The following is a 27088-nucleotide window of genomic DNA, read 5'->3' on the forward strand; positions in this document are numbered from 1 at the left end:
CCGCCACCACAGGGGCTCTCACCTTGCAAGCCAGGGGGTGCAGACGTGGGGACCCACAACATTGCCCTCACCGAGAGGCACCCCCAGGCCCCTTTGCCATGAGGACGGCAGGAGGGAGGACAGAGCCTGCCGCAGGCTCCAGAGCTGGCAGTGACCCCCCTTCCTGCAGCAAGGATTTACCTCTGCACCCCGGCACAGACATCACTCTGTGCATCTGCCGCAGCCCTTCTACCCTGGCCCAGCCACCACCTCTCACAGGGACACCCAGGCTCCACATCAGTTCAGCGTGCATATTTATCGCTTTCCCCCCGCAAGACATGTATTTGAATTTACTCTTGGTAAACATAACCACAGGAGATGCAAATATGTGCCGGGGAAGCATAAATAACTCCACACGGATAGACACACACACACAGACAGCAAACACAGACACGGTTCACCAAGGGAAACCAAGAAGTGCAGAGCACGCCCTGAGGCTGCCACCAGTCCCAATGGCTTTGCTCTCATCCACCAAGTCAAGAGGATTTCTCTTGCTTGTGCTTTGCAGCAGCTGGTGGGAGAATAAAGCTGGGGAGGAGGAGTCTAAAGTTGCAAATATCCCATGAAAGCATCATGGCAAGTCCTGGCTCTGCAGTTTCCTGCAATCATCTCCAAGGAATGGTTCCAGTTGTAGGAAGTTGCAAGTCTTTCACAGTGTGAAAGGGTGGAGGGGCATGGGGACCACCATGAGGGAGGAGCAGCAGGTCATCTCGGAATGTCCCAATTGCAGCCAGCCGATAAACCTTCAAGTGGGAACATCGGGGCTAAGATGCTCCATCTAGGTCCTCCTCTGCCCTCTCTAAGGTGCTGATTCTTTTTTAGCTGAGAATTGTCTTCAACGGGACATCATGCGAACAAACTCTGCAACGAACAAGAAAAGACAGCCCTATTTTGGTAGGTACCAGCATTTTTGTAGAGAGAAGTTTATTTTGACGGACTTCTTGTTTTTAAAGATACAGGTTAACTGTAAGGATACCCCCTGGATCTATTTCTTCACCACCCTGCAGCTCGTGAAGTCAATTACAATTGTTCAAATTGAGTGTAAATGCTGTCAAATATAAATGTGTTTTCATTCTGCACTTGAATTGCCCAGGAACTAATAACTCTGCAAAGATGAGGGCAGTGGAAATTACCCCGCTGACTTCTCCCTTTCCATTGATGGAGCTGTCATTTGACAACTAGGGCAGTAACTCACAGAGAAAATGATACTGGAATAGCACTTCATGTATTTTAGCTGTCTAACATAATTTAGCTGTGGGAAACAAGGAGAGCTACTGTCACGTAATCAGCCAGTGCATTACAACAACTGCAGCTACCAGATACTTTCTAGGGAGACACTTCTAGCCTTCTAACATTTTCAAAGCCCTCAGAAGCTTCAGTTATCCTGGGAACTGAGACTCCTTATTATTTAGGGGACCCAAGAATGCCTCCAAGCCAAAAAAATTATGTCAATTTAATTTTAATTCTGTAGTTCCTGTGTGTCACCCTTGCTGAATAGGGACATGTGGATTATCACTAGATACAAAAGCAGCCTGCCATGCTCTCACACTGTCCAGCTCTTATATCTGCTTAGCTGTCTGATATCAACTGCCTCCCTTGCCAGAAACCCTGAGCTCTATTAATACTGCCCCTGCCATGGCTAATGGCCAGGTTAGCAGCATAATCACTCGTCTTTTTGCAAGTCCTTCTAGCATGACAAGTGGGAGAATAAATGAATTATCTCACTTAATGTGACACCTCTTGATCAGATATCTACAGTCCTGGTGAGCACATCTGGCATGTGACCATCTTCTGGCATAAAGGCACAGAAACAAGTTCTCTATAAACTGAGATAACAAGGTGACTCAGAGGAAATGGAAGGTGCAGTGCATTCTCCAAACCAGTCCAGCCTCCTTGCAGTTCTTGCAATAGATTTAATAGAAAGCAAAATGCCCCATGAAAAGAAGGCTGGCATAGCATGTGTGCAACAGAATCTGCTTCCCTGTGAGAGGGCACATCTCTTACTACGCTAGAGCTATGGAGACCCAACTGAAACGGAGATGCAGCAAGAGATGATACACAATTGAACACTTCAGCTGGGGAATTTCCTGAGTGGGCCAACGTTTTCCTTTTCCCTCAGCTGACTAGGAAAAAGCCCCACGTCTTGTTTGCTTTTTCCTCCGTACTTCCAATACTTGGGCCTCAAGCATGCAAATCTTTCCTTTCACTTCGCCTCTGAGCTGAAACTCTGACTCTCACCAGAGCAGAGGACAAGGGAGTGTTCATTCCTTCTCACCTTCAAAATCAACACGCCCGTCTCCATTCAGATCCACGTCCCGGATGATCTCTTCGATGTCCCGATGGCCCACCTGCTGCCCCAAAAGCTTCTTCATGGCTTCCCGCAGCTCACTGGTGCTGATCTCCCCATCGCCATTGGTGTCAAACTGCAAGTACATTAAAAATACCAGCAGGGGAAATACGGTGAATGGAAATGGATCTTGCTCTGGGTTGGATTTTGTGTCATCAGGCTCCTGAGTGCCGTGTTTTTTCCTGCATTCCTTTCGTGTCCCTCCTTTTCCTCCTTTGGGTGCTTTTTGGATCCAGTCTGGCTTTTCTCCTCAGAAACCCGTTGTAACTGCTGTGTCTGCACCAGCCTCCCTCTTTCTAGCCTCGAGGGTTCCCTTGTCTTAGTGACTTTCTCTGCTCCTCCCTTGTTTCATGCCTGGCTTGGGTTTTTCTCTGCCTTCCACTGTGCTGCTCTCTCCTCCTCCTCCTCCCTCTTCCCCAGTGGGTCTTCTCTCTCCCCTGCCCCCTGCTCTCCTCTCTGGGGGCACACAGCAGGGAGCACTCACCTCTCGGAAAGCATCGCGGAGCTCTTTTACACCAATCATGTCTGCGGTTTCTGCCAACAGCTTTGGTCCCATCAGCTCAACAAAATCTTCAAAATCCACATGGCCACCCACTTGGGACAAGACAAAAGATAATGTGTAAGAATTCCGTACGTTAGCCAGGCCCAGCACTCACTTTGCACTTCTGTGTGCCCCACAGAGGGCTTGGTTCTCCAGGAAGCAAAGCACAGAAGGTACAGAGCAGTGGAAGGGAAAACAGAAGCAGTTTTACACTGTCTTTGTGCTTTCTGGACTGTGAGCTGGGCATAAAGAGCCCAAGCTATTCCATCCTAGGCTGCTATGGACTGTCACATCCTTATGGCATCACTACCAGGTATTGGAGTCTTGATGACTCCAGAGCTTACGGCAACCCTTTGCTGTGCCTGTGCCAAAGGGTAAGGCAAGGGCACAGCACGATGTTCCTGCGCGGCCTGGGCAGTGCCCTGCAGCAGTAGTGGAGTCCTGCTCCATTAGCAGCAGCTAACGTATGTCCAGCTGTTTGTTCATCGTGTTAGCTCTTTTTCCTTTTTTATCCCCTACCTGAAAGCTGGCAATAACTCTCACAAAGTCCTAAGCGCTGCCATGTTTATCAGCTGATTTTGTGTGTGACTAGTTGTGCATGTCACAACTGTTTTCCTTCCCTTGACCAAGTAATTTGTCCCTTTTACATCATGATGTGTCAGAAATAACATGCACTAATTATCCTTTTTCCCGCCTGGCTGAGGGTAACACCCAGCACTGCGAGAAACAAAGAATGATGGCGAAAGACAAGTGGCACAAACACAGTTACAGTGAACGGGACACATTTGTCACATTTTCCCGTGGCTCCAGCAGATGCCCCATCTGACAGCACAGCTCACTGGCAGCCCATCCCCAGGCACCCAGCACATCCACGAACACTCGCTGCAGGGTGAACCATCCATCACCATTCTGACCAAAGCATCTCCATCTCCCCAGGCTCTTTCAGCTTCAACATGACAACACCCACAACCTGTGCACCGATGTCTAACTGCCCGCATCAAGGGCAGTTTTATACCTGACAGCACAAGCATGAAGGACAGCCCTTCCACACGCTGCCCCCACGCAGCACAGTCCAGGCAGCCCCTCTGATAAGCAAGAAACAAAGGCATCAGATGCTTAGGGACCACAAACAAACAGGAGAGATGAGCAAAAATGAGAACAAAAAATAGAGGGTGGAAAAATCCAAAGGAAAAGAGACAGAGGAGACGGAGAGAGCCAAGGTAACGGTGCAGGGCACAGCAGCAGCAGGGAGGCACAGCTTGGTGGTCATTACTCACGGTTCATGTTGATCTGCTGGGAGAGCTCTATTAGCTCCATCTCAGTGGGCATGTAGCCCATGGTTCGCATGCAGTTCCCCAGGTCCCTGCAGTTAATAAACCCATCCTTGTCTTTATCAAACTCCTTAAAGGCTTCTCTTAATTCTGTGGGAGTGGATCCAAAAAAGAACAATATTGTCAGTGACAGCTTGAAATACCTTTTCCAAGAAACCTCCCCAGAATCAGCAGCACTTTATGAGGCCACACTCCCTTAGATTCTCCCAGCAGAGCTCCCTGCAATGACTGGAGCAATGTTAAGCCCTTCTAGCAGCAGCACTGCTGACCCATTCCTCACAGGAAAGCTTGCTTGGACTGCAAGTGCCGTGAAACTGGACTCCCTACAGGAACTGGAAGCAGTAAGTTTTCCCAGCTTTTACCCCTGCACTATATTATATAGGACTCACTGTAAAGAGTAGCAGGTCTAACACCTTCCCTGGAGCCATACTGTTGTACCATGCTGGGGTGGACAGCAGTTCCGTGACAGCTGATGTCTCGTTACTTACCCTCCCACCCTGAAGAAGCTGGAATGGGTGCAAATTCCTTCACAGCCAGCACTACTGCAGTTTCACATATCATTTATTTTTGCTGAGGTTGACAGGAATTATTCCAGCAATCGTCTGCCCTAATTTACCCCAAATTATTTTGCCCCATGGGGCCCAACCTGGAAGGGCCAGCCAGCAGGTTTTCACTGGGCAGGGAGAAAGGTGACACAGAAGGAGTGACAAACTTTACCTTCGATTTCTTCTGGACGCAGTTCTCTATCCTGCAAAAAGACAACATGATATGTTCAAGCTTGCCACAAACATAATTTCAGAATAGCACTTGTTGGTGCAAACAGTTCTGGGACAGGCCAGAAAGTGAGAGAAGAAACAAGAAGGCGATGACATGTTTAATACCATCTATCTAGCAAGGGTTCCCAGCTCTCCTCCCCAGCGGGAGGCACGTCAGCCTGCACGCTTCCCTGTGGAAGCCCCTCTCCATCCCATCTGCTGGACAGGGTGAGGACAGGTGCTCTCATTAGAAGAGACCTGGGCCAACACAGCCATATGGGTGTTCTCCCCACCTGATGGTACCTTCATGAGGCTCCTACATCATCCCCCATCACCAAGTCCTGGGGCAGAGACCGGCCCTGCGGCAGTTCCCATCTCCTCTAGAGCTCTGAATGTATTTCCTACCACAGATCCCGCTGAAACAGCCAGATCAAACCAGCTGGAAGCAGCCCCTGTAACCAGCAGGTCTGCACCATCGTCTGCTTGGATCGCTGCTTGATCCCTGTCCTTCTGGCAGGACAGGGACAGCCATGAGCTCTACTACAGCCAACGCCCCAGCACCCCCTCCTATAGTCAGCCCGCACAAAAAGGTAGGAAATCCCCCCTTCCCCCCAGCCTCAACTCCCTGTGCAAGCATTTTGAAACCAGACATGAAGGCAGATAGACAACATATACATCATCAAGGTCATCTACAAACAAAACAGGAGAAGGATTCACCATGTTCAGGAAACACTGCAACTTCAAACATCCAATCTGAATTTCTTGGAAGAAGGGGAAGGATACACAAGAGTATAGGAAAATTCCAACACTGCACCAGGAAGAAGAGATGAGCATGGAAATGCACTGCTTTCTGCTCTCAACGCCCTTTCTAATTCCTCTCCTGGCTCCCAGGCAAATCCAAAACATCTGAGAATTTGGAAACACAGAAACACGATCTCTTTTGTTGTCTCATTCTTGGCTTTTCCCCTCAACTGTGGGGACTTTCTCCTTGCCTTCCAGGTGTCCTCCAGCCTCACCACATGTCCCTGGAGACGGTGCCCTTGAGCAGTTTGAGAAGGATGATCCTTTGCTATTTAACCACAGGCTCCTCTGGAAGCTCTAATGGCGGCTGCTCAGAGCACACAGCAAACTAGGACACACACTGGTCTACGTCTGTGCAGAAGTGGGCTGTGCCAGAGCAATGACCAGCTTGCCGCTCGTAACCTTCCCAGAGGCATCTCTGTGCTGGATGGAACTGTCGGAGCGCGCTGGCTCTGCCGTTTCATCCTTCACAGACCTGGTATTTTCAAACATGTCATCCCATTTGTTCTGCTTTCATCAACACCAAGTAATAAAACAATTCAGACTCCTTCAACCGGATGCAGGAGGCGTTATTGCCCTCCTGCCTTAGATAAAATAGCAGATGAAAACCACCCGTGATCGGTACCAACACCTTGTGCACCCCATTCCAGAGTTCACAAACATTAATCCCCGGAGATACACCACGTGTTGCGGCAGCAGATCAGAGGTTTGATTGCCACCGCAACGGGGCAAAGGGTGCCATGACTCACCCGCAGCAACCGCCGTCTTGCAAGAGGGGCTGGGGTAGGACCCGAGCCTTCCTCCAGCACAGCCGTTATGAGACCCTCCTCCTCCTCCTCGCTCAGCTGAAGACCTCGCTGTAACCAACATGACTGACACATGTCAGAAATGGGGGCTTCAGCGCCGGCTCTGATTTTGCACACCAAGGCATTTGTGTTTGCAGGTCTCTGAGCAAATCTTTGCACATGCAGATTCTACCGTCAGAGAGCCACAGATTGCGAATGTAAAAGGAGGGGGAGGGTTTATGTCCCTCCAAAAATCTGACTCAAGAGATAACTGACGTCATGAAGAGGTTTTCTGTTTTAAATTTGAAAGAAGATCCCCTAAAATGATAAAGAAGGAAAATTGCTTGGGAAGAAAAAGGCTGAATCACTCTAAAGCTTTTGGAGAACATATGGAAAGAGCAATAGAACTGTTCAGTGTTTAGATCTTAGATACGAGCAGAGGTGACCCTCAGAGAGTCCATTATACATAATGGTCTTACCCTCATTTATTTCTGTTCTATGCACAATAAATCCTGTTGGCCGAGAGAGTAAGTAAAGCTGTTTATCAGATGCACTTTATTCTACATCAGGGTAGTTAGAGACATCACTAATCCTGTTTTGGGTTTGGTATTTGGTACAGTGAGTTTCCAGGGCCTCACCAGGATGGATACTGGTCCAGCTGTGAGCCTGCCCTGGGGAGCCGGACCCACCTCCTGTGCTGGGCAGCTCTGTACATGTGTGCTTGTGTGACAGTATTACGGTTTGTGTTTTAGTGAACCGGCCCAAGGAATTTGTGATCACTTAGTGGCTGAAGGTTAGGAGAAACAAAAGCTATTTGATCAATAATGACTCTTTTATTGGGTTGTTGGTTGAAGAAGAGGTTTCAGAGATGAAGATCTAGGTGTCTCCTACAGCTGTAGATGACCATCTTAACACAGGAGGAAGACAGAGATTTCTTACAGGGGCAACAAAGCTCTGACTCTCAGGTGATTGGGGTGAGCTCTGTTTCACCAGAAGAACATGGAATGCACTGAGTGAATATCTGACAATGCACATATTCACCCATATGTATCCATAAAAAGTGTGTTAATAATATGTTTGTGTATGTCTTTAAATTCATGTTATTGTAGGAATCAAATGTTTATGTGCAAAAAAACGTTTTACTTCTTGTAAAAATACAGTTCTGGGGTGCGTATTCCTGTATATTTACCATGTCCAGGTGTATACACTTCAATTTACAGACAAACACATATTTTATTTGTTTGTATGTAAATGCATACATTAGATGCCTATGAACACATAGCTACAAACAGGTGTGACTGGGGATGGATGGATGTCATTTTGCTACTTGTCTGTGTGTGTAAAAGCATTTGGTAGTCTGGCACTATTTGCAAATATGAGGATAGACTGATGTTCTTTGGTTTATTTGGCTGGGATAGCTGCAGTGTCAGGCTGTGTACGATAGTGTATAAGAGGTTGTATTTGGGTGTCTGTGAGGAGGCAAACACATGCCTATCTCTGCTGGTACTCATGGGTTCACTGTGAGCTGATAGGAACAGTATCAAATACGAGCATCTCTATGGGACAGCTCGTTCCCAATATGGATGCCCTGATTTGCATTCAGGTGGCTATTTAGGCCTTAAATGCTAATCTGAGCCTCTGGGACTGAGATGTGGATGTGTTGCTGGAGTAACAACTTTGAACACTTGGACTCCTGAGTCCATATGATCATGTTAAGTCCTGAAGTCATAAGTCCTTCTCCTGAGTCCATATGATTATGCCTACTTGACTGCAGGCTTGGTTCTACCTTCCATAGCTGCATTTTTAGAATCCTCCCTTCTTGGTGTTTAGGCATGGGGATACCTCTGCACATCCTTTGGGTCAGACATTTGCCTGTGACTGTATTTGCGCTCGGAGCTGGAGCTGGGATGCTCGAGACCCAGGGCTGGGGCTGCAGAGCTCCACGCAGACGGAGCGCGCGGGCAGCCCTGCGTCCCTGGCTCGCATCCACGCGGCTTTGTGCGTGTCTTGCCCGGCTGGGTGTGACTTACGTACAGGCAGCCTGTTTTCTGCGAAGCCCTTCCTCAGGAAGATGCAGGCTGGCCCCAGCAGGTTGTGCATGACGGCGCAGTTCTGGGCCAGCACCATGAGCGGGCCCTGGTACTCGCAAGCCGACGACCCCTCTTCGCTCGTCTGGACAGCCTTATAGCACGTCTTCTCGTCATGACGGATCTTCCCAGCCAACCAGCAGCAAGCAAACAACACAACAGAGGATGTTACCTCCCCGTCTCGCCCAGCCGTTCCTCTGAAGTTTTACTGAACCGCCTCGCAGAGACATTATTGCTAAATCTCCTTCATCTGGTCCACGCTGTGTCCCCCCCGCCAGTCTATTAGGATTTGTACAGAAGCAGTAAGTCCAGGAGTTCACTTTCAAAAGCTGATAGAAGTACAATCAACCAGGAGAATTTTGCTTTGAAACGACATCAAACTCTCAGCGCTGCCCACACCTACCCAGACACAGCCCAAAGGAACACGCTGCCACTACCAGCCCCAGGGTTAAGGATGCCTTGAATGAGCTGCAAAGAGCCAGCACAGCCCAGCCCAGCAGCCAGTGCCAGAGCGATGCTGCTGGCAGAGCCGCCTGGGCCCCGGCATCCCTGGGGACCGGGAGCGCCTGCACGCAGACCTTGCGTAAGGCTCCGTGTTACATTCCAGCAACGCAGCATCACACACCTTATAATGTTATTAGAAGGCCGTTTGCAGCGTTGCGTGGCTCTGCCAACTGCCGGCTCACACTCCCTGTGCCAGTTCTAATTAGTGACATCCTCAGGGTCTCAGGCAGTCACTGAGTTGGCCTCTGCTAATCACCGACAGTCCCAAAGTGGAGATCAGGCACGGGCACAACATTTTTGTCTGTTTGCATTTGCACATTTTCCCAAGTGCACACGTCCTGCTAAGCTGGGGCTCCAGAAGAGAATCCAGCACTGGATTTCATAAGGAGGCACTGCTTTCCTTTTATAGAAATGCATTTCCCTGGCTCTGCAAAAACCCTCTTATCCTGATATTCCCATGCAGCTATAAAAAGCCAGCACAACCCACAGGACCCTTGGTTTTATAGAATAAACATTAATCATACATCAGATTCCTCTTCAGGAATGATTCTACTTTTACAGCCAGTGTTCCCAGGGGTGATCAGAGCAGCTCTGTCTATTGTCATTGTCTTTATTAACCCTTTCCTTAAAGCCTGAGGTGCTTTTTCAGGCTAAAAGACCGGATACACACACACGCCTCATTCACACTTGTCCGAGTCTATTACATCTACTTGCTGTGTCTGCCACATGCTATTATATTGCACACATGGTTTGTAGTTCGCATTTTTGTACACAGTCTTACACCAATCTGCTCATGTATAATGTCATGCGAATATCAAGAATCAAAACAAAAACAACTCAAAAAGTAAGCCATGGAGAAAGAAAATGATGCAGCAGAAAAGCACTTTGGTTGCAGTCACGGATGAGGAAGAAATCTGCCTCTGATTAAATCTGACACATAGGACGCTTGTCCTTAAAAACCTGAAAGATGAGCATCCGTCCACAAATGGCATATTACTAGCTCAGCTAAATGTCAAGACATCTGTGTTGAACTGCACAGCTTCGTGATATCAATGCAATGTATTTTCAAAACTACCAGCTTTATTTCCTGGCACATTTTTCAGTTTAATACATCAAATAATATGAATCACTTAAAATAGCCCACATCACTTCTGTGTTTAATTCCAGTGAAGCCACGTGAAAGATCGAAGCCTCCACAACTCCTAATCCTTGTTTGCCAACGCTTCCACTCAACTGAGTTTATTACCAACCCACAGAGCAGCACCACAGAATGGTCATCCCATCGTTTTCCTGTGTGGCCAGAGATTGCCAGTTTGATGAAACAGTTGCCAAGAGCCACCAAAGATCCTGACCAGACGGCCTGACGCAGTGCCAGGACAAGGCGCACGGCTTAGCAAGAACCCGACAGGGGATCCCTGCCCCGCTCTGCCGCTGCAGGAAGGATTCATGGCAGTTGATGTTCCCTCTGCCAGCAGCCCGCCAGGTTTCTCCTCCAACTATCTCTACAAGTTCCCTCCACCATGTTCGTCCTACTTCCCTACAGAGCTGGGAAGGCAGCTGTGACACGGGAATGGGGCAAAGCACCATCAGCCACCCATTACAGGGCAAAACAGCAACGTGCACGACAAGGAAGATGCCAGGCCAGGATTGGGGAGCTCCAGCTTTCCCTCTCCCTCCCCTGAGCACAGGAGCACTGCTCCTCCTGGCTCAATCCTGCCCCTGGCAGGGTCAGACCAGCAGAACGTGGAGAAGGAAGAGACCGGGCTGATGTAGAGGTGGCTGTAGGGACGGTGAAGGATGGCAAAGCAAGAGACCTGGATGCTGAACCTTTCTCATTTTTACACAGCAGAAGCACAACAGGATTCAGCTCATTTTCCTGCCTGTGTGTCAGAGGGACTTTGCAGAGCAGCAAGCCCAGAGGGACAGGCAGCCCGGCTGGCGCTGGGATCACCATGGGGACACTGTGATGGTGGGGAAGTGAAGCTGCCAACAACAGACGTGGAGACAAAGCCTGAGCATTGCCACTAAACCAGGCAAGGTACCCCGTGTCAGCCAGTCCCAGGCCTAGCCAGCCACTGCCTGGGAGTGACTCCCAAATTTGGGGTTGAAATCATGTATTCAAGAGACCTGTCTGTCACCCAAGAGCAGCTTTGACACAGGTTGTCTACAGTCCCTCCTCTTTATGGTTTCAGCAAAATGAGTTTGCCCAAGGTAAAATCTGCGAGAAAAGACGGAGATCATAAAACAGCCAAGTGAAGCTGTGCAATGTTAAGACTGACCTGCGAAGTCTCCACTATAATCTTGCGTGTCATGATCAAAAGAAAGGCAGAGCCCCAGGATCTGTCAGGATGAGGGTCTGAGGCCTTAACTCACAGCTAGCTGGAGCCACATCTGAGAAACTCTCTAATTCAGCTTTGCGACTTTCTCTCTTCAGTACTGCCATCCCAGGCCTTCTAACTAGGCACAGAGTGCATTATTTGAAGCAGTTTTTAGGAATGAAAGCATAAATTACCTAAAAGACTGGTGACACAGAGCTTTTAAGTTCTTGAACCCCTTTTGATTCAAGCAGCCTGGCCGCACGTCAGACTTTAATTGCAAACGCCTTGATGACGTTGAGCACAGCTGCAGCAAACTCCTTTTATTCCAAGTTAGAGGCCACCTACAAGCAACCAAGTTGTTTTTTCATATGCGCAACATTTGGGTAAACCACAACTGCTTCTGCCTCTCCGTAAAGGTCACCCTGACCTAGGGTCTGCTCTCAGCACTGCTTGGTGATGAACTCCCTCCTTGTGTAGCCCAGCTCCCCTGCAGCAGCACTGTGCCATTACTGCCTTTGTTCACAGCAGCCAAGATAACAAGAAAACTGTGTTTCGACACAGAAGAGGCAAATCTTGGCCCAGAAGAAACCGCCTGCTAGGGAGGTCCTCTCCCCAGCAGCTCCTTTCCAGAGGAGCTTTCCTGCGTGGAGCATCCTGATGGCATTTCACTGTCGGCAAGGTCTCCACAGAGGTAGTTCCTCATTGCAATACTGGATGCTTAGCATAACTTTCATCTATGAGGAGTGAATTGCGTGGCTTTTTGCTGAGTTATTAGATTTGCAGCAATGCTAAGTGAGAACCGTGCGGCTGACAGGTACACGGAGCTGCAAGGCCTTCCTTAGCCAAACAAAGAATATTTCTGGGGCACATCATTCCCATTTCCATCTAGTTCCTAACAGCTGCATTGTTCCTGAATCTAATTCCTCCTGGGATCACTGTAAAACCTCAGCACTGAGCAGGCTGTGGGTTGAAGCCTAGCAGATACACATGGCAGCTCGCAGATGAAGTCCAGCTGGGCCCAAGCGTGTGGACACATGGGCTGTGCTGACGTGCAACATGATGCACGAACACACAGCCAGGGCCCAGCGTGTCCGCTCACACACAGAGGCACGGACACAGAGCTCACAGAGAAAACATGCTCCTGTACCCAAACACAGATGGACTAAACCAGATGTGTGCGTACGCAAGGATGGATGTACATAAAAACACGCCCGTGCCTACATACAGACTGATGTGAGGACATCCGCTGGCAGGTATACATGCGCCATACAAGCAGGGATATATGTGTGACACACACAAATTCCCCCCCGTACACTCACAACAAGCATTGCACGCCTGCTCACGCACCTCGGGATGTGCATGTAGGGACATGAACAGCCAAGGACACACACATACTTCAGATGGGTTCATGAGGTGTGCATATTCTTACACACCAACAGGAATACGTACAGACACATGCCTGTTCACATGTACATGAATATACGTCCCTACAGAAACAACACACATGACTAGACCCATGCAGACACTTCTCGACTGAAGCACATGCACGCACACACACACACAAACTCACACGCACACAAACTCACGCACACACATGTACAGTAAGATGCTCGTACAAAAAATGTGCACTGGCATGTTGTGCACATCGACAAGCACAGCCTTGCACGTACCCAGAGGACAGCTGTACACACACACGCTGCAGGACACAAGCCGACCCGTGTGTGTGCGCACACACGTTTATTTACACACGTGCTGTGGCACCCAGTGTCCCGGGCTGTAACGGCTGCACTTGCATGAGCAGCTCTTACAAAAAAAGGCTGGCGAAGAGAGCTGAACCCTCTGTATACCTCTCTGCGTCTCTCCCACCTCCCGTTCCCATCTGCCCACGACGTCACCCATCCCAAGAAGCAGGGCTGGAAATGCACTTTGATTCAGGGAACATACCTTTTTTGAGAGGTTTCTCAGTGGAGACTTCACACAGTTGCCCATAATATGTTGAGTCTGCCTTTTCGGTGGACTTGGTTATAAAGGAACCGAAGCAATTGATCCCATTAAAGGTATTCCTTGGGAGCAAAGCAAGAAAGGCAGCGCCAGGCAAATCCAAACAGCTACTGGCTGCTGGGGCTTCCCTCTTCAGGGAGCTTTTTCTCTCTCTGCCTCTCTCTCTCCGTGCTTTTACTTTATGTTCACTTTCTTGAAGAGATGAAGCAGGAAGGAGAGGGAGGGGAGAGAAACAGACAGAAAGAGAGGGAGAGAGAGGGAGAGAGAGTGAGAAGGGGAGAGAGAGGGAGGCGGCTGTATAATCTACATCAGATTAATGTTCAAATCCCTCCCACCCCCCTCAATCTGCAGGCAAGATTGTTTCACTCATGGGAGAGGGCTGATTCAGGGAGAATTAAAACGGAGAGGCACCGTATCAAGAAGTGATTTCAGTGATGAGTTCGGTGAATCCAGCTAGTTTGGGTGCGCGCAGCCTCTGAACATCGCAGCCCTGCCCACCCCCCTTCTAACCACTTTCGGCTTTTCAATCACCAGAGAGCGAGGCTGGCCAGAAGGCAATCCACTTAGGGGCTTGGAGTGGAGTCCAGAGCTCGTTTCAGAGCAGAAATGGACCATTTATCTGGGTGGGACCTGTTTCAGCCTATAAGTACCAGCAAACCTAGAAGTCCCTCACTCTTTTCCTGCCAGGGTGGAAGCAAGCCTGGACGGAGCAGTCCGGGGACAAAACAACGCTCAGCCCCAGGATAGGAAATTTTAACCACAAGGGAGAGACCTTGAGCCAGTCCTGTGGTTGTTTTTCCAGCTTTCTGCAAGAAGTCAACTGGTGGTTTACCTGCCCAAGTCTGCCAAAGATAGGCTCACACCTGCATGCTAAATCTGAATGGCCCCAGTCTGCGTAATGTGAAGCAAAGAATTTGGACCACCAAAGTGAATCCATCCATTCCATTGCGAAGAAACCAAGTCCTGGAATAAATAAGGGGCTCCTACACCTAGAGCCTATTGTGTAACAGAATAATCTCTGAAAGAAAAGGGATGAGTCCTCAGTACGCTGTCTTCTGATCTCAGGTTAAGCATAAGAGCATTCAGTCTGAAAAGACAGTTAAATTCATGAGAAACTCACCATCACACCCAGGCAACAGATCTGAACAGGACAGTGAATGCACCCTTAGCTATGAAGCCACCATGGCTGCAGCTCCACAGTGATAAGAAGCCATGGCATGAAGAGCTACCTCCTTCAAGAGCTGCAAAAACTAAGGTGACACCGATCCTACACTGTGTCTATGCACAGTCTGGTTGGACACTCAGGTGTTCAACTGAAAGACTTCACAACTTTCTTTGTGAGTGTGGCTCCACACAAAATGCTCTACAAAGACCTAACCCCTGGGCTGAGCACTTGCACCACTTGCTTTTTGTGCAGGAGCCAAGGACTCGCTTTCCTGGCAGCTCTAGGGCTGCAGGACAGAGAAGAGTGAACTCTCAATGTCACAACAAAGCAGGAATTTCTCTGCTTCCACCATGATGGTGCTGTGACTAATTTGGTATGGTTTTAAGGTGAATCAACAGTTGCTTAAGAGCTTAGAGGCCCTTCACTGCATGGCCTGGGAAGGAGCTGCGCAAAGGTCCACAGGCCCTCCAAAGCAAGAAGGTGCAGTGGGAGACACCAGGAGACACCCCTTGTACCCAGGGCAGACCTGAGAGAGGGACAGAGGGGATGGGGAAGCTCTGGTCTGGAAGATTTCTATAGCAGAGCCCACCCAAGGTGGGCTGGGAAGTGAAACTGTTCTGAGCTGGGCCTGTCACCTGCTGTCACAGTTTGAAGACCCCTGAGCCAGCCATTCCTTGGGGCTGTGCCAGCCCTGGGCCTCGCAGCAGGGGACTTCGTGGGAAGATGCTGAAAATCCCAGCTCCTCTCAAGGCTGCCATCTTCAGCTTTATTTCTTTCCCCTCTTAAAGCAGCTAATGGGAGGCTGATCTACCCTCAGCCAAAGTGCCCGTCGTTAATAATGTCCCCTGTCAGCTGGAGCCATTCCCCAGGCTCCTTGTTTATTGACAAAGTGCTTGTCTCCCTTGAGCAGAAGCTGCCACACAGTGAGCGAGGCGCCTGGGGTCCTTCCCGAGAAAAACGACTCCAATTCCAGAGCAGAGAGGAGAGAGAATCGCCTCCCTGCTGCTAATGAATCTCCCCCTGATAGGCAGCGTGGAGGCCAGGAATGCCCTGCAATTGAGAAGTGTCCCTCTCCCCCGCATCCTCCCAAAGAGACGGAGCAGAGCAAGGGAGTCAAGCGTCTCCTGCCGGGAGGATCCATCACAGCCCCCTGACTGCCACGGGACAGCTTTGGAAGACAGCCGATGAGCACATCTTACAGGGCTTAAAAGCATCTCAACAAAACTTGAGATGGTCACTCTCTAAATATTAGCTTGTACCAGAGCACGTGGAGCCAGCCACCATGGCACGTTGCCGCGTTTGCTGGCTCTGCTGCTTTTCTTCACTGCAGCTGCAGCTGTAGGAAACGTGCAGGGCAGCGTGAGAGGGCTCAGAGCTGCTGCCAGGCCTGGCAGGGAGCTCCCCATCCAGGAGGGGACGAGGTGATGGGAGCCCACCTGCACCAGGGTGGCAGCACAGTCACGGACCTTCGACTCTGCAAGAACTCTGGCAGAGCTGCAAGAGGCCCAAGAGTCGTGATTGTAAACAATTTTCTTATCTCCTTATTTGCCCTGAATCTCCTAAGAGCAGTTGGACAGCACGTCTCAATCTAGCAGACAGGCCCTGCTGACCTCTGTGGAGGAAAATTGGGATCTCATTCCCATCACCACCACAGGCAGCTTAGAGACAGGCAGGACAGTGGAGGTGGCAGAAAGGTCATTAGAAGCTTAGGTCAGAAGGAAATTATTTTCTCCCTTCCTCCAACTGAGGCTGCTGTAAGAGAACAGGATGCTGAGACTAAGCGTGTCAAAACCATTTGTGTGTAGGTGCTGATCTGTGGGTATGCCTATATCTGGGGTAGTCAGTGTGCGTGTGGGAGGGCTGCACATGCATGTATACTGGTTTTCCCACACTGTTCTTTGTGGCAATCACACTGTTCTTTTAAGGTCTGGGGCTCTGTTGTAAACTTTAAAAATCATCAGGAACTTTGTGAAACGCGAGCCTTGCCTATGCGCCCGCATCCCTTCCTCTCCTGAGGTCCAAGGTGGAGAGCAGAGACCTCAGTGGATGCGGTTTGGCGCAGAGCAAGGTCTCAGCTCACGGGAAAGAAGCATTTGGCACATGAGCACAGGGCAGGGAGGAGGCTGGGTGACTTGGCATTGAACAGGAAGTGATTTAGGTGGTTTTAATATGTCTGGATTCTTTAAAAAGCAGCAGCGCTGAGCTTTGGGCAGGCACCATTGGCAGAAACGCTCATTCCATAGGAAAATGTTGGATCCCGCCATAGCTAATCACTTGGTACCTGCCAGACACTTTATCCAGTGGCAGCAAATATCCAACAGCCACAACAGAAAGAACAGAAGTCAATCCAAAACTTGGGTTTGCTTATCAGACTGTAGCTTTGCTTTGTAAAAATGTCCAGTGGAAGCGTGGATTTGTACAGGGGGATCGCTCAGGTGCCAGGCCTGTTTCAGTGCACCATCTTTAACCTGCTGGAATATACATCATATATATCTGTATATATCAGATGGTTGTTCTCAACACAACACAAACACTGCAAAAGGGCAATGTCGGTAGGCAGGGAGTTAATCACTGGAGTACATAGTAAAGCAGGGAAAACTAATTCCTAACATCTTTTCACCGAAGTCCATAGGTTTACCTAAAAGCCCATTGCATGCTTCAAAGATTAAGTATTTTAAAATACATCACTTTATTTAATTTATCCTGACAGGATAAGAATTTTGGTCTATTTTTTTCCTACCACAGAGTGGAGAGTGCACATATTGATTGGTAGCATTCAGCTGCTCCCAACTACCCTTTAGCTGGTAGTTATAGATGTGTATTTTACAAGAAACAACCCAGCCCTGTTTACTGGATGACCTCACACGAGCCCTAGCATTTGGAATTGTTAACATCCTCCTGCTGCCAGTGCTGTCGAGGGCCTTGCTTCAAAGCTCTTGACCGCTGGAACACGCACTGGCACTCCGAACTTCTGCGACTGGCTTCCCTCTCTTCTTCTGCATCAAGCTCTTTAGTGCTTTTACTACACATCAAGTTGCATCTTCTAACCTCAAATGAACCTTGGATGTTCCATAATCCACTCATATCCACCTCAAGGGGAGGTACCAGCAGGTATCGGTGGTTGCAGTCCAGATCCTCATCCAGGGGAGGGATGTTTCTGCGGAGAGTTTGGGAACGAACTTCACTGTCAGCTGTTCCAGGAAGAAAGTGTTGCTGACTCATGCTGTGCATAATATTCCATTAGAGCAATTGGATCATATTCAATCACAAACAACAGAAAGGTTATTAAAAAGACCAAGGATATTTTCCATTCCTCTCAAGGTAACAAAGCCTGGACTGTCAACTTCTGTTTAGAACAGCGTTGTCTGTAATTAGCTAGCATTATTCTGTGTTAGATGAAAAGTGATGGGAATGTGCCACCTCCTGACATCTTCCATGCAGATCTGGGCCATGTATTTTGCACCAGCCCCGCTTCCGAGTCCCCACGCAGTAGATGTGCTGGCCAGAGCACACCGTGTTGTGGACATTTTCTGCTTTCAAGATCATCAATAGGCTACAAAAAGACAAGTACAAGCTTGACAGCCCAGAAGCTGCTGTCACATTTTGCCGTGTATACGCAGTAAAAGATGGTTTAAAACAAACCTTACCTGGTCCTTTCCCTTTGTTCAGGGATATTATAATTGTGAATCACTCTCTGTCCATCTGGGACTACTGCAAAAGAAGCCAGTTCTGCCCTGACTCCCTCGCCTCTTCCAAAGTAAAAGGGACAAGGGGTCAGTACTTGGCTGGCACACTGAGGTGCTACAGAAAGCAGAAGCATGGGAACCAAAACTAACCAAATGCTCCAAACCAACCCTGCAGCATTACGTGGGATACACCACCACAAAACAGAGGTCTACCTCCCTTCTATTTTGAATAAGGATCTGGCAGCACCTTCAGAAGGATCAAGCTCTGTATCCCAGTATGAGATCTCAAGATATATCTCAACACAGCTGGTTACAATCCACCTAAACCCTTTTTTGCGTCATTTCAGCAGAGTGCAGGGGGCTTGCTGGCTGTTTTCTACTTCCTGCCTTCAGCCGTTATGACATGATGCTTCACAACGTGACACAGTTGCCTGTTTCCTTCCAAGAGCAGAGAATGCATTTAATCTGTGTGGGATGAAGCAATGCTATGTATTCTTTCCCAAAAATGGTTCCAAGGTGCAAAGTACGCTAGGGCAGGATGGGTGGAAGAAATCTTAGGATATTGCTGGTGACTTCATTCCTAGATGGTATTGAGTTCATGGGCTTATGCTGGTGGAGAAAGCTACTAAAAAACTGAATATGACCATGCAAGCTATGACAGCTCTCTGTCTTTATTTCTAAGCGGGGCATTCAATTGCAACCAGAGGCTTACTCAGGTTCATGGGCACTGCTGTTGCTCTCCGAGGTTGCAGGAATGTCGGAGGATTATTGAAAGGGAGCCCAAAGTTAGCTAGGTGTCTTTTACTGGATGCATCGCTGCTTGTTGTTGGAAATCAATACCACTCACGGAGTCATCAGGGAAAAACAGTTACTGAAGCTGCCACGCTACACAGAACCACAGCTAATTCACCTGCAACCCAGCCACCACCTCTAAAGCTGAACTCTTCCCTGGCACCTTGTTCAAACCCAGTATTGCATGAAACAAGAAACAAGGTGGTACAGGTTGATGGAATGCAGAGTGGACTAATTTAAATTATGATTAATTTATCATTGAAAGATTTTCTTCTCTCAAAAGATAAGCTGATTCTAACCAGAAGGTTTGTGTATTTCGGTGCATTAGATCATGCTGCTGTATATTTCATGAACAGAATATATAATGAATGTTCTTTTAGCTTGGTTTTATTTTTATGTCTTTCTATATCCTTTTAAAACAAATTTGTTTAAAAAGTAAATTGATGACAAAGATTAATGTTTGCTGGTAGACCCTCTGCAGGCAGGAAGCTTATCCATTGCCCCTCAGTGATTCTGTACGTCTGGCTCCCATCCCTCAAGCTTTTTACAAGCAATCAATGTGATACATTTTTCTCCAAGCGGAGCAAGGGGTGAGCTGAGTGCATGTGCTCAAGTGGAACAATGTTTGTCTGTGTATGTGCCCGTTCCATATAGAAAACACATGAGACGTACCTTGGAAGGTATGACGGGTGTCAGCAAGCAGGGTTGTACACATATGCTGATCGATTTTAAGCACAGGAATGCATGTGCATGTACAGAGATGGCTGCACAGCCACATAGAAGTCTTGGCAGAGGCTGCACGTGTACAGGCTGTGTGTATACAGACAAGAGTTTATTCGAAAGCTCTTGGTGTCAGGCTACATGCGTGGACACGGGCTGTGCCAATACATGCAGGGATGGAAGCACGATGGCCGTACCAGCCCCACGCAGGTACCCAGACCTCTGTGAATACAAGCCTGGCCATCAGCCAGGCGCTCAGACCCGCTCTCACCCGCATCATGGGGACCGACGGGCTCTCCCCGGGTCTGACGCACTCACCAGGCGGCCCGGGGACTGGGCAGAGGCCAAGCCCCGGTGGCACGCGGCAGGCCCGGGGTGCTCAGGGCGCACTGGGTCTGTGCCGAGCCGGGTCTGAGTCGACCCGGTCTCAGCCGAGCCCGGGTCTGAGCCGAGCCGGGCGGGCTCCGGGAAGGCGCCGCGGGGCCGCGCAGCGCCGCTCGCAGCAGGGGGCGCCCCGGGGCCAACGAGCGCAGCGGGACGGGCCCGGGGCCGCGGGAGCTTCGGACGGAGCCGCTGCTGCCCCGGGGAGCCCCGCGGGAGGGTCCCTGCGCTGGAGAGCAGCGCTGTGCGCGGCAGCCCGAGCGGCGACCCCGAGAGCCCCGGCGGGACCGGCGCGGCTGCAGCTCGGGGCGCACGGCCGGCTGCGGGAGCGGCCACTGCATCCCGGGGACACCGTTCCCGCTCTGCGCCCTTCGAGGACACTTTAGGGGCCGGAACAGGCCTTCAGAGGTGCCGTAAATGAATAAATAAATAAATAAATAGATAGGAGAAAAAGCCGGGGGAGCATACGGTGTTTCTTTTGCTTTTTGTCCCTCCCCACCTGTGCACCCACACCCTGCAGCAGCAAGGTCAAGCTATGTAATGGGCTCAGCATCACTGCGGCAGTCGGTCATTTTGAGGCTGAAGTCTGTTCACCCCAAGTGACTGTGTCGATTTAACACAGTAAATGAGTAGCTGTTGTAGTCTGTCTTCTGCTGCCACCAGCCCCGATACACCGCTGCTTCACCTGCCTTATAGCACTGCAATCCAGCACCTGCAGATCCAGACCTTTCACTCTCACCTTCACCTTCACTAACACACAGAGCTACACCAGGTTTCTGTTGCTGGTGTCACCACACCAGCACAGCCCAACACCCTGCAGCCTCCCTCGCTTATACATGGGGGCCACTGAAAACTTCCATCACTGAACCATTAGCCGCTCACCCTCAGCTGGCAGAGCTCCAAGCATGGTCCTGATGCAGCGACTGCTCCTGGGCAAAAGTCCCGTTAGCATCAGCTGAATCCAAAGCCATTGGAGGGAAAAAGGTCATCCTGCGGATGAGGACACCAGAAGGGTGAAAGGCTGGACAAGGTGACTTTTCCTTACCCACTCCTGGCTTGTTTAGAGGACACTGATACCTGCTTCACATACAGGCAGCCCAGGGACACATCTTGCCCCAAAACAGGGCCGCTGGTTTGCTGTAAGGTCCCTTGTGACCTGTTAAGATGAACTAAAACCCATAAGTAAAGGAAGATGGAGCAGGAGAAGAAAAGGAAAATGTTACAGGAAACGCAGAAAGATTCCTTCCCTATTTGAATTGTAATGTGGATGCTGGCATTAAAGCAGGAATGGAAGACAGTGCAGATAGGAGAGGCTTTTTAACTCCCTGTACAAACAGAAATACAAAAGCCCCTTTGGCCACAGTGCTAACAGCAGAAGCCTGTAAATATTTAATGATTCCCTGTGGCATTGTTTGACCCCTCTGATCCCCGTGCTACCAGAGGCAATTGACAGAAAACTGTTGGGGAATCACATCACTGAAAAATTTAACAGTCAGGCAGGGTGTGAAAGCTAAACGGCTCTGAAAACGGTCAGGTCTCACATGGTAGGATCGCTTGCAAATTAATATTGCATAGGTAAGGCCTGGAAAAAGCTCTTCTTAAAGGTGCCACCTAGGCCGACACTGTGGCACGGGAGGAATGAAGTGATGAGAGCCGGCGGGTTTCTGTGCCGCAGCACCCGCGCAGCGCTGCACCGTGAGCCCCGTGCCAAGCTGCTGCTGCATCACCTGCTGCCACTAAACTGTTGCGTGGTGGTCCCTGCTGCCACCGCACTGCTGTCCCAGTCTGTGCTGCTGTTGCCACTGTTGTCACATTAATAAACCGTGTCCTGCTGCCCGGCTGCCACCTCCCCGCCATCCCAGCTGCCGAGGGATCACTGCTGCTCTGCTGTCACGGACATACGACTTCTCAATACCACACTGTTGCTAAATTGTGTCCTGTAGCCATGCTATAGGCACTATAGGACCGCCATGCTATACTGCTCTGCAGGGGTGATAGCATGCTCTTTTTTACTCCACGACACAACTTCACCACTTAGACGCTCCAACACTATCCCACTACCAGGCCAAAATTTTACGAGGCACCCTCCCCACGCTCCCTTTTCTCGCCACTTTCCCACTTTGCTGCGCTATCACACAAGCGTCCCTTGCCAGCTACGCCCGTGAATCACTGCACTGCTCTCACACCCCGCACTGAGCTCCTGCCACTGCAGGGCCACTTTAAAACAGCGCTGCCCCGCTGCCACATGTGTCTGTAACCAGCCCGTACTCACACCGCACTTGTCACCAGGTAAGTCGGTGGCGATGCCCTCCTGCTAACTCACAGCTGGGCTTCCAACAGCGAGGCACGGTGGGAGCATCTCACTCACTGCCTTCTGATACAATGGGACGGTGCTGTCAGATCAGCACAGCCCTTTGCTAATATCACACCAGAAGTAATCACTGCTGTATAGAATAGCTCCAGTCTGGAATATTGTATTACTACATCATTAGACTGCTAAACTCTTCTGTCAGGCTACAACACTACACAATTATCACACCCGTGCACTGCCAAACTCCTACCGCATGGCACCAGTATCACATCTCTGTTCTGCCACGGGATTGCGTTACCACACCAGCGCTGTCAGTGCAGTGCTCTCCAGGCACCGGGTGCTGTGCAGCACTGCTGCTAACCCAGTGTAAACTCCACAGAGTGCTCTTCTGCAGCTGCCTCGCCGATCCCGTGTGCAAACATGTCATTAGATGAAGACGACATCCTGGCTTATTCTAATACATCATTACACTACCCTACATTTGTTAATTCGTGTGCCACTCAATCACAAAATGGTAAAATGCCCTAAAAGTGTATTATTGCTTTATTATATTAGAACATCACTGCACCAATATAGCACGATCCTAATTAATAAAATATCACTGCATCCTGTATCCTGGCAGTATCTTAGCATTCTCCTGGAGTACACACCCACGGTGCACTATATTCCTGTGCTGGTTATATAAACACGGCACTTCTGCCTTCACTCTGTCTTTTTTTGTGCACAGCTACAAATCTGTCTCCCTCAGACACAACCCTGTAGTCCTGGGCTGCTCTTTTTTGCTATTACTGCAATAATGACATCCTCTGTGAAGTCATCCCTGCAATCTTTTCTGCATATCTGATTGTACCACTGTGGTGCCTGCATCTGCGGCCAGATCACTGCACCACTGGGGAACAGCGGGGTGATCCACATCTGGGGATGGGGCGAGATGTATTGGTGCCAATGAAGCACGGTGCTCTGCTGCTGCAGATACGCGTCACTGTGCTCCTCTCCTCCTATGTACTGCAAAATTACTGTTTTAACTGTTTCACTGTGGGCTGTGTGGGCTGGAGAGAAGTTCTTGTATCAAATAAATTCTCTGCTGAGCTGTTGCTCTCTTCTGATTACATTGTGGAGCAAACTGGTGCTACAGCCCTTCACTGCAATCCCGGACACTTCTGTACCTGTGACCCTGCCTCAGCCCAGGCTGCAGCTCGGGCTCCTGCAGGTTTAAGTCCTTGCCTGTCTCAAAACATTACCCACATTTTTACACAATGCTTAGCATTTGTTTCTTCACTCACAGAAACAAAATTTCCATCATCCAGTTCCATGACAGAATTTCCACAGTTCTTATCTTTGGGCCTTTACTTATCCCAAATTTTGATATCACTACAGAACAATCTTCACATCTCTCTTCCTGTAACCAGCTCTTTGCATTTCCCACATTATAATTCCCCTTCTTGTATCCGCAAATCCCCCGCACAGCCCTACTACATCCCACTCCTAAAAGCCAGTCCTAAAATCTCCACCAGCTGGTCGTTCTCTCGTAGTTGCTTCAAACAAAGCAAATGAGAGATGAATACAGAGAGAAATGGGAATAAATAATATTATGTTCTTAAAGAAAGATGTTGGCATTTGTTTATAAACACTGGTGCGATGTACCCAGTGAAACGATGAAAACTAGAGTTGTATGTGTCTCTTTTCTGTCAGGGGCATTGTTCAGCATCACAATTCAATTTTGCTAAGTTTACAGCTTTCAGAAGTGTCTTATGAGACAGAAGGCAAGCGGCAGGGCAGGTAAAATAAAGATGCCACTTAGGTAAGGGCTGAGTTCCAAACTGAAGAGGTTTCTGTGAGTGGGAGCCCTGCCATGGATCTGTTTGTATTTCTGATGCTTTGGGGACACGCAGCTCCACAGGCTTAAAATCTGTTCTGAGATACATCTTCACTTTCCTCAAAACTACAGGTACAGCACAAGTCAGAGCTGAGCCCATAGATTTCAAAGCCTGGTGCTGGAATATTGCTTTTTGTAACGTGGTTGAGCACCAAGTCGCTCACCAGGCCCTTTCTTATTGCTACTACAAAATTTTAATCTAGACTTTTGGCACAGAGAGGGTAACACTCGCTCTGAGTTAAACTCAATCACAACATTCATAAATAACAGACTGTCAGTGAGGATATAGAACTGCTGAGGAGAACAGATGTGGTTTGATTCTTCTCTGGAGAAGTCAAGTTGAACAGCAGACAACACCAGATTAAACAGATATAGGTCTATTGTCTCCCTCCACCCAGTTACAAAAAGTCTTCTTATTCTCTCCATAATCTTAATCTGAATGGGCACCCTGAAAAGCCTCCAAAACTCGCTTAAAACAAAAACAAAACAAAAGACCCAACAACAACAAACCCCACAAATTATAATTCTGGTTTAATCGATCACTTCCAGGGCTGGAACTTAGCCGCCCAGGCTGCTGGCTTATACCTATAATCGTGCTTCTGGGAGATTGCAGTTACATTAATCTTCCTGGAGATTACATCTCCCAGTAACATCCCTAAATGGCTCTAAAAGAAAATTTCGAGCCAGTCTCCCTCTGCCTTTTCATTTTTAGAGGGTAGCCCTGTTGGGTAATTTCACTACCAGAAGCAGCTAAAAGCGACAGCTTTGTACCGAAAGAGCTTGCAAACACCGAAAGCATCTGTTCCATCCTAACATAGTGACTGGGAAGGCTTCGGAATTGGGTCAGGATTTTTTTTGTCGTTCTCCCCACTACCTTCTCCCGACAGCTTCTGCCATCAGAAATGATTCATATGCTGATTGTACAGAAATGTACCATAAGGAGATGTAAACAAATACAGCAAAGCAAGGCGGGGAGCCAGAGAGATAGAATCTAATAAGTAAATACGTTTTTAAAATCTGCTTCTCTCTCACCCTCAGCAGGCAGAGCCACAACTTCCCCCGGCGACAGAAAAAGCACCAGCACTTCCCCTGCCAGCACCACCGAGAGCGCCCGGCGGGGCGGGCGGGGGCTCCGACCCGCGCCCCCTCCCCGGCGCCGAGCCCTCCTCGGTACCGGCCCCGAGAGCCCGGGCGGTGCCGCAGCGCCGGGAGAAGTTGTGCAGGGCGGGCAGGCAGCAGTGCATCCACAGCCCGGGGCGCGGGGGCTCCGCAACCGGGAGCCGAAGGTCCGTGAGCGGGCAGGAGGAGGGGGCGCGAAGGGCGGGCAGGGAGTGAGGGAGGGGGTGAGAGACGCTTCGCCCCTTACCTGGCCGAAGACCGAGCTGAGCATGGGGTGCAGCTGGTGGAAGAGGGGGTCCGCTTCCACCGACCGATCGCTGCCGCTGGACTTGGTGGAGTACTTGCTGCTGGATTTGGACAGAGGTGAAGCGCCTTCCGAGAGCTTCAGGGACTCTCTGCTGGACATCTGCCTGTGACTGTAGAAAAAGTCCTCCTCTGCCTCCTCCCCATCCCTGTCTGAGAGCTGATGCTGGTCCTGGGGGTGACCGTGGCTGGCGTGCGGCGGGAGGTGGTGGTGCCTGGATGTCCGCACCGGTTCCTTGCCGCTGCCTCTCCTTGGACCTCCTTCCGCCGGCTCCGGCTGGCTCTCCCCCCATCCATGTGACAGCTTCCCCGCGCCCCTCGCTCCGTCCTCCCGGGCGCCCGGGTGGCAGAGCGGCCTGCGGGCACTGGGCTCCCCGGGGAGCGGCTCCTGGCTCTGCTCCCTCCCCGCCTGCCCGCCTTGTCCTTTGCCGTCCCGGGCGCGGCTGCCGCGGGGCTGTGCTCCCGCCGCCCTCCGGCTCCCCGCCGCCTTCAGCAGCGAAGTGCGGGACTCGCTCTTCGCCATGGAGGAGCCGCTCATCGCGGGGCTGCTAGAGCCGCATCCCCGGCCGGGCGGAGCGCTGCCGCTGCGGGCAGGGCTGCGGCGCGCCGCTCACGGCATGTCCTGCGGAGACCCGCTTAAATCCCGCACCGCGGCCCATGTGACAGCGCAGACAAAGGCCGCGGAAGGGGCGCTCCGGCGGGGGCTGGCGGGCACCGTCCCCCCCCGGCAGGGGCTCCCCCCGCGCCGCCGCCTCTCCAGGTGAGCCGGGGCCTCCCCTCGCCGGGGGCCGGCTCAGGCCGGGGCGCGCCGAGAGCCGAAGCGGCGCCGCCGAGGGGGTGCGGGCGGCGGCGGGCGGCGCTCCCGCAGCGCGGCAGGCGGGCAGGGCCCGGCGGCCCCGGGCCCGGCGAGGAGGGGAGGGGGACCGCAGCCCCCCGGCGGGTCGAGCCGCGGGAGCATCGCCCCCGGCGGCGGCGCGGACGGGAAGGGCGGGGGCGGCATCCCGAGGGCGCGGGGGGGAGGCCTGACCGCCGGGGATCCCGCATCTCCCGGGGAAGGAGCTTCGTGCCTCCGAGGAGCAGCCCTGCCCCGTGGGGTGACCCTCTGCCCCCACACGGGTCCCTCGGATGGTGCCTCCGCTCCAGCACCAGGAGTTCGTGTTCTGCGGGGACCGGGGCCCACCTGAGTGCTAGGCTGGGTGCTCAACCTACCGAACGGGACCACGGTG

The 27088-nt window shown here is 50.6% G+C and overlaps 1 protein-coding gene across 4 annotated transcripts; it reads right to left on the reverse strand.

Annotated features, from left to right (window-relative positions):
• Positions 1-276: 276 nt before the first annotated feature.
• Positions 277-26650, reverse strand: CABP1 (calcium binding protein 1). Of its 4 annotated transcripts, none has more exons than XM_071815994.1 (7): positions 25807-26643; positions 8634-8810; positions 4976-5006; positions 4205-4348; positions 2871-2980; positions 2315-2462; positions 277-900 (listed from the first exon to the last, which is right to left on the reverse strand). In XM_071815994.1, exons 1-7 carry the CDS (start codon positions 26398-26400, stop codon positions 875-877), a joined length of 1230 nt encoding a protein of 409 aa, XP_071672095.1. In that variant the 5' UTR covers positions 26401-26643; the 3' UTR covers positions 277-874. The 4 variants fall into 4 exon arrangements, with proteins under 4 accessions (XP_071672095.1, XP_065707613.1, XP_065707612.1 ...); XM_065851541.2 differs by lacking the exon at positions 25807-26643 and adding an exon at positions 13453-13678; XM_065851540.2 differs by lacking the exon at positions 8634-8810 and having other exon boundaries at positions 25807-26650.
• Positions 26651-27088: the final 438 nt, after the last annotated feature.

The sequence above is a fragment of the Patagioenas fasciata genome, chromosome 17 (assembly GCF_037038585.1).
Source record: "Patagioenas fasciata isolate bPatFas1 chromosome 17, bPatFas1.hap1, whole genome shotgun sequence".
Classification (NCBI taxonomy): Eukaryota; Metazoa; Chordata; class Aves; order Columbiformes; family Columbidae; genus Patagioenas; species Patagioenas fasciata.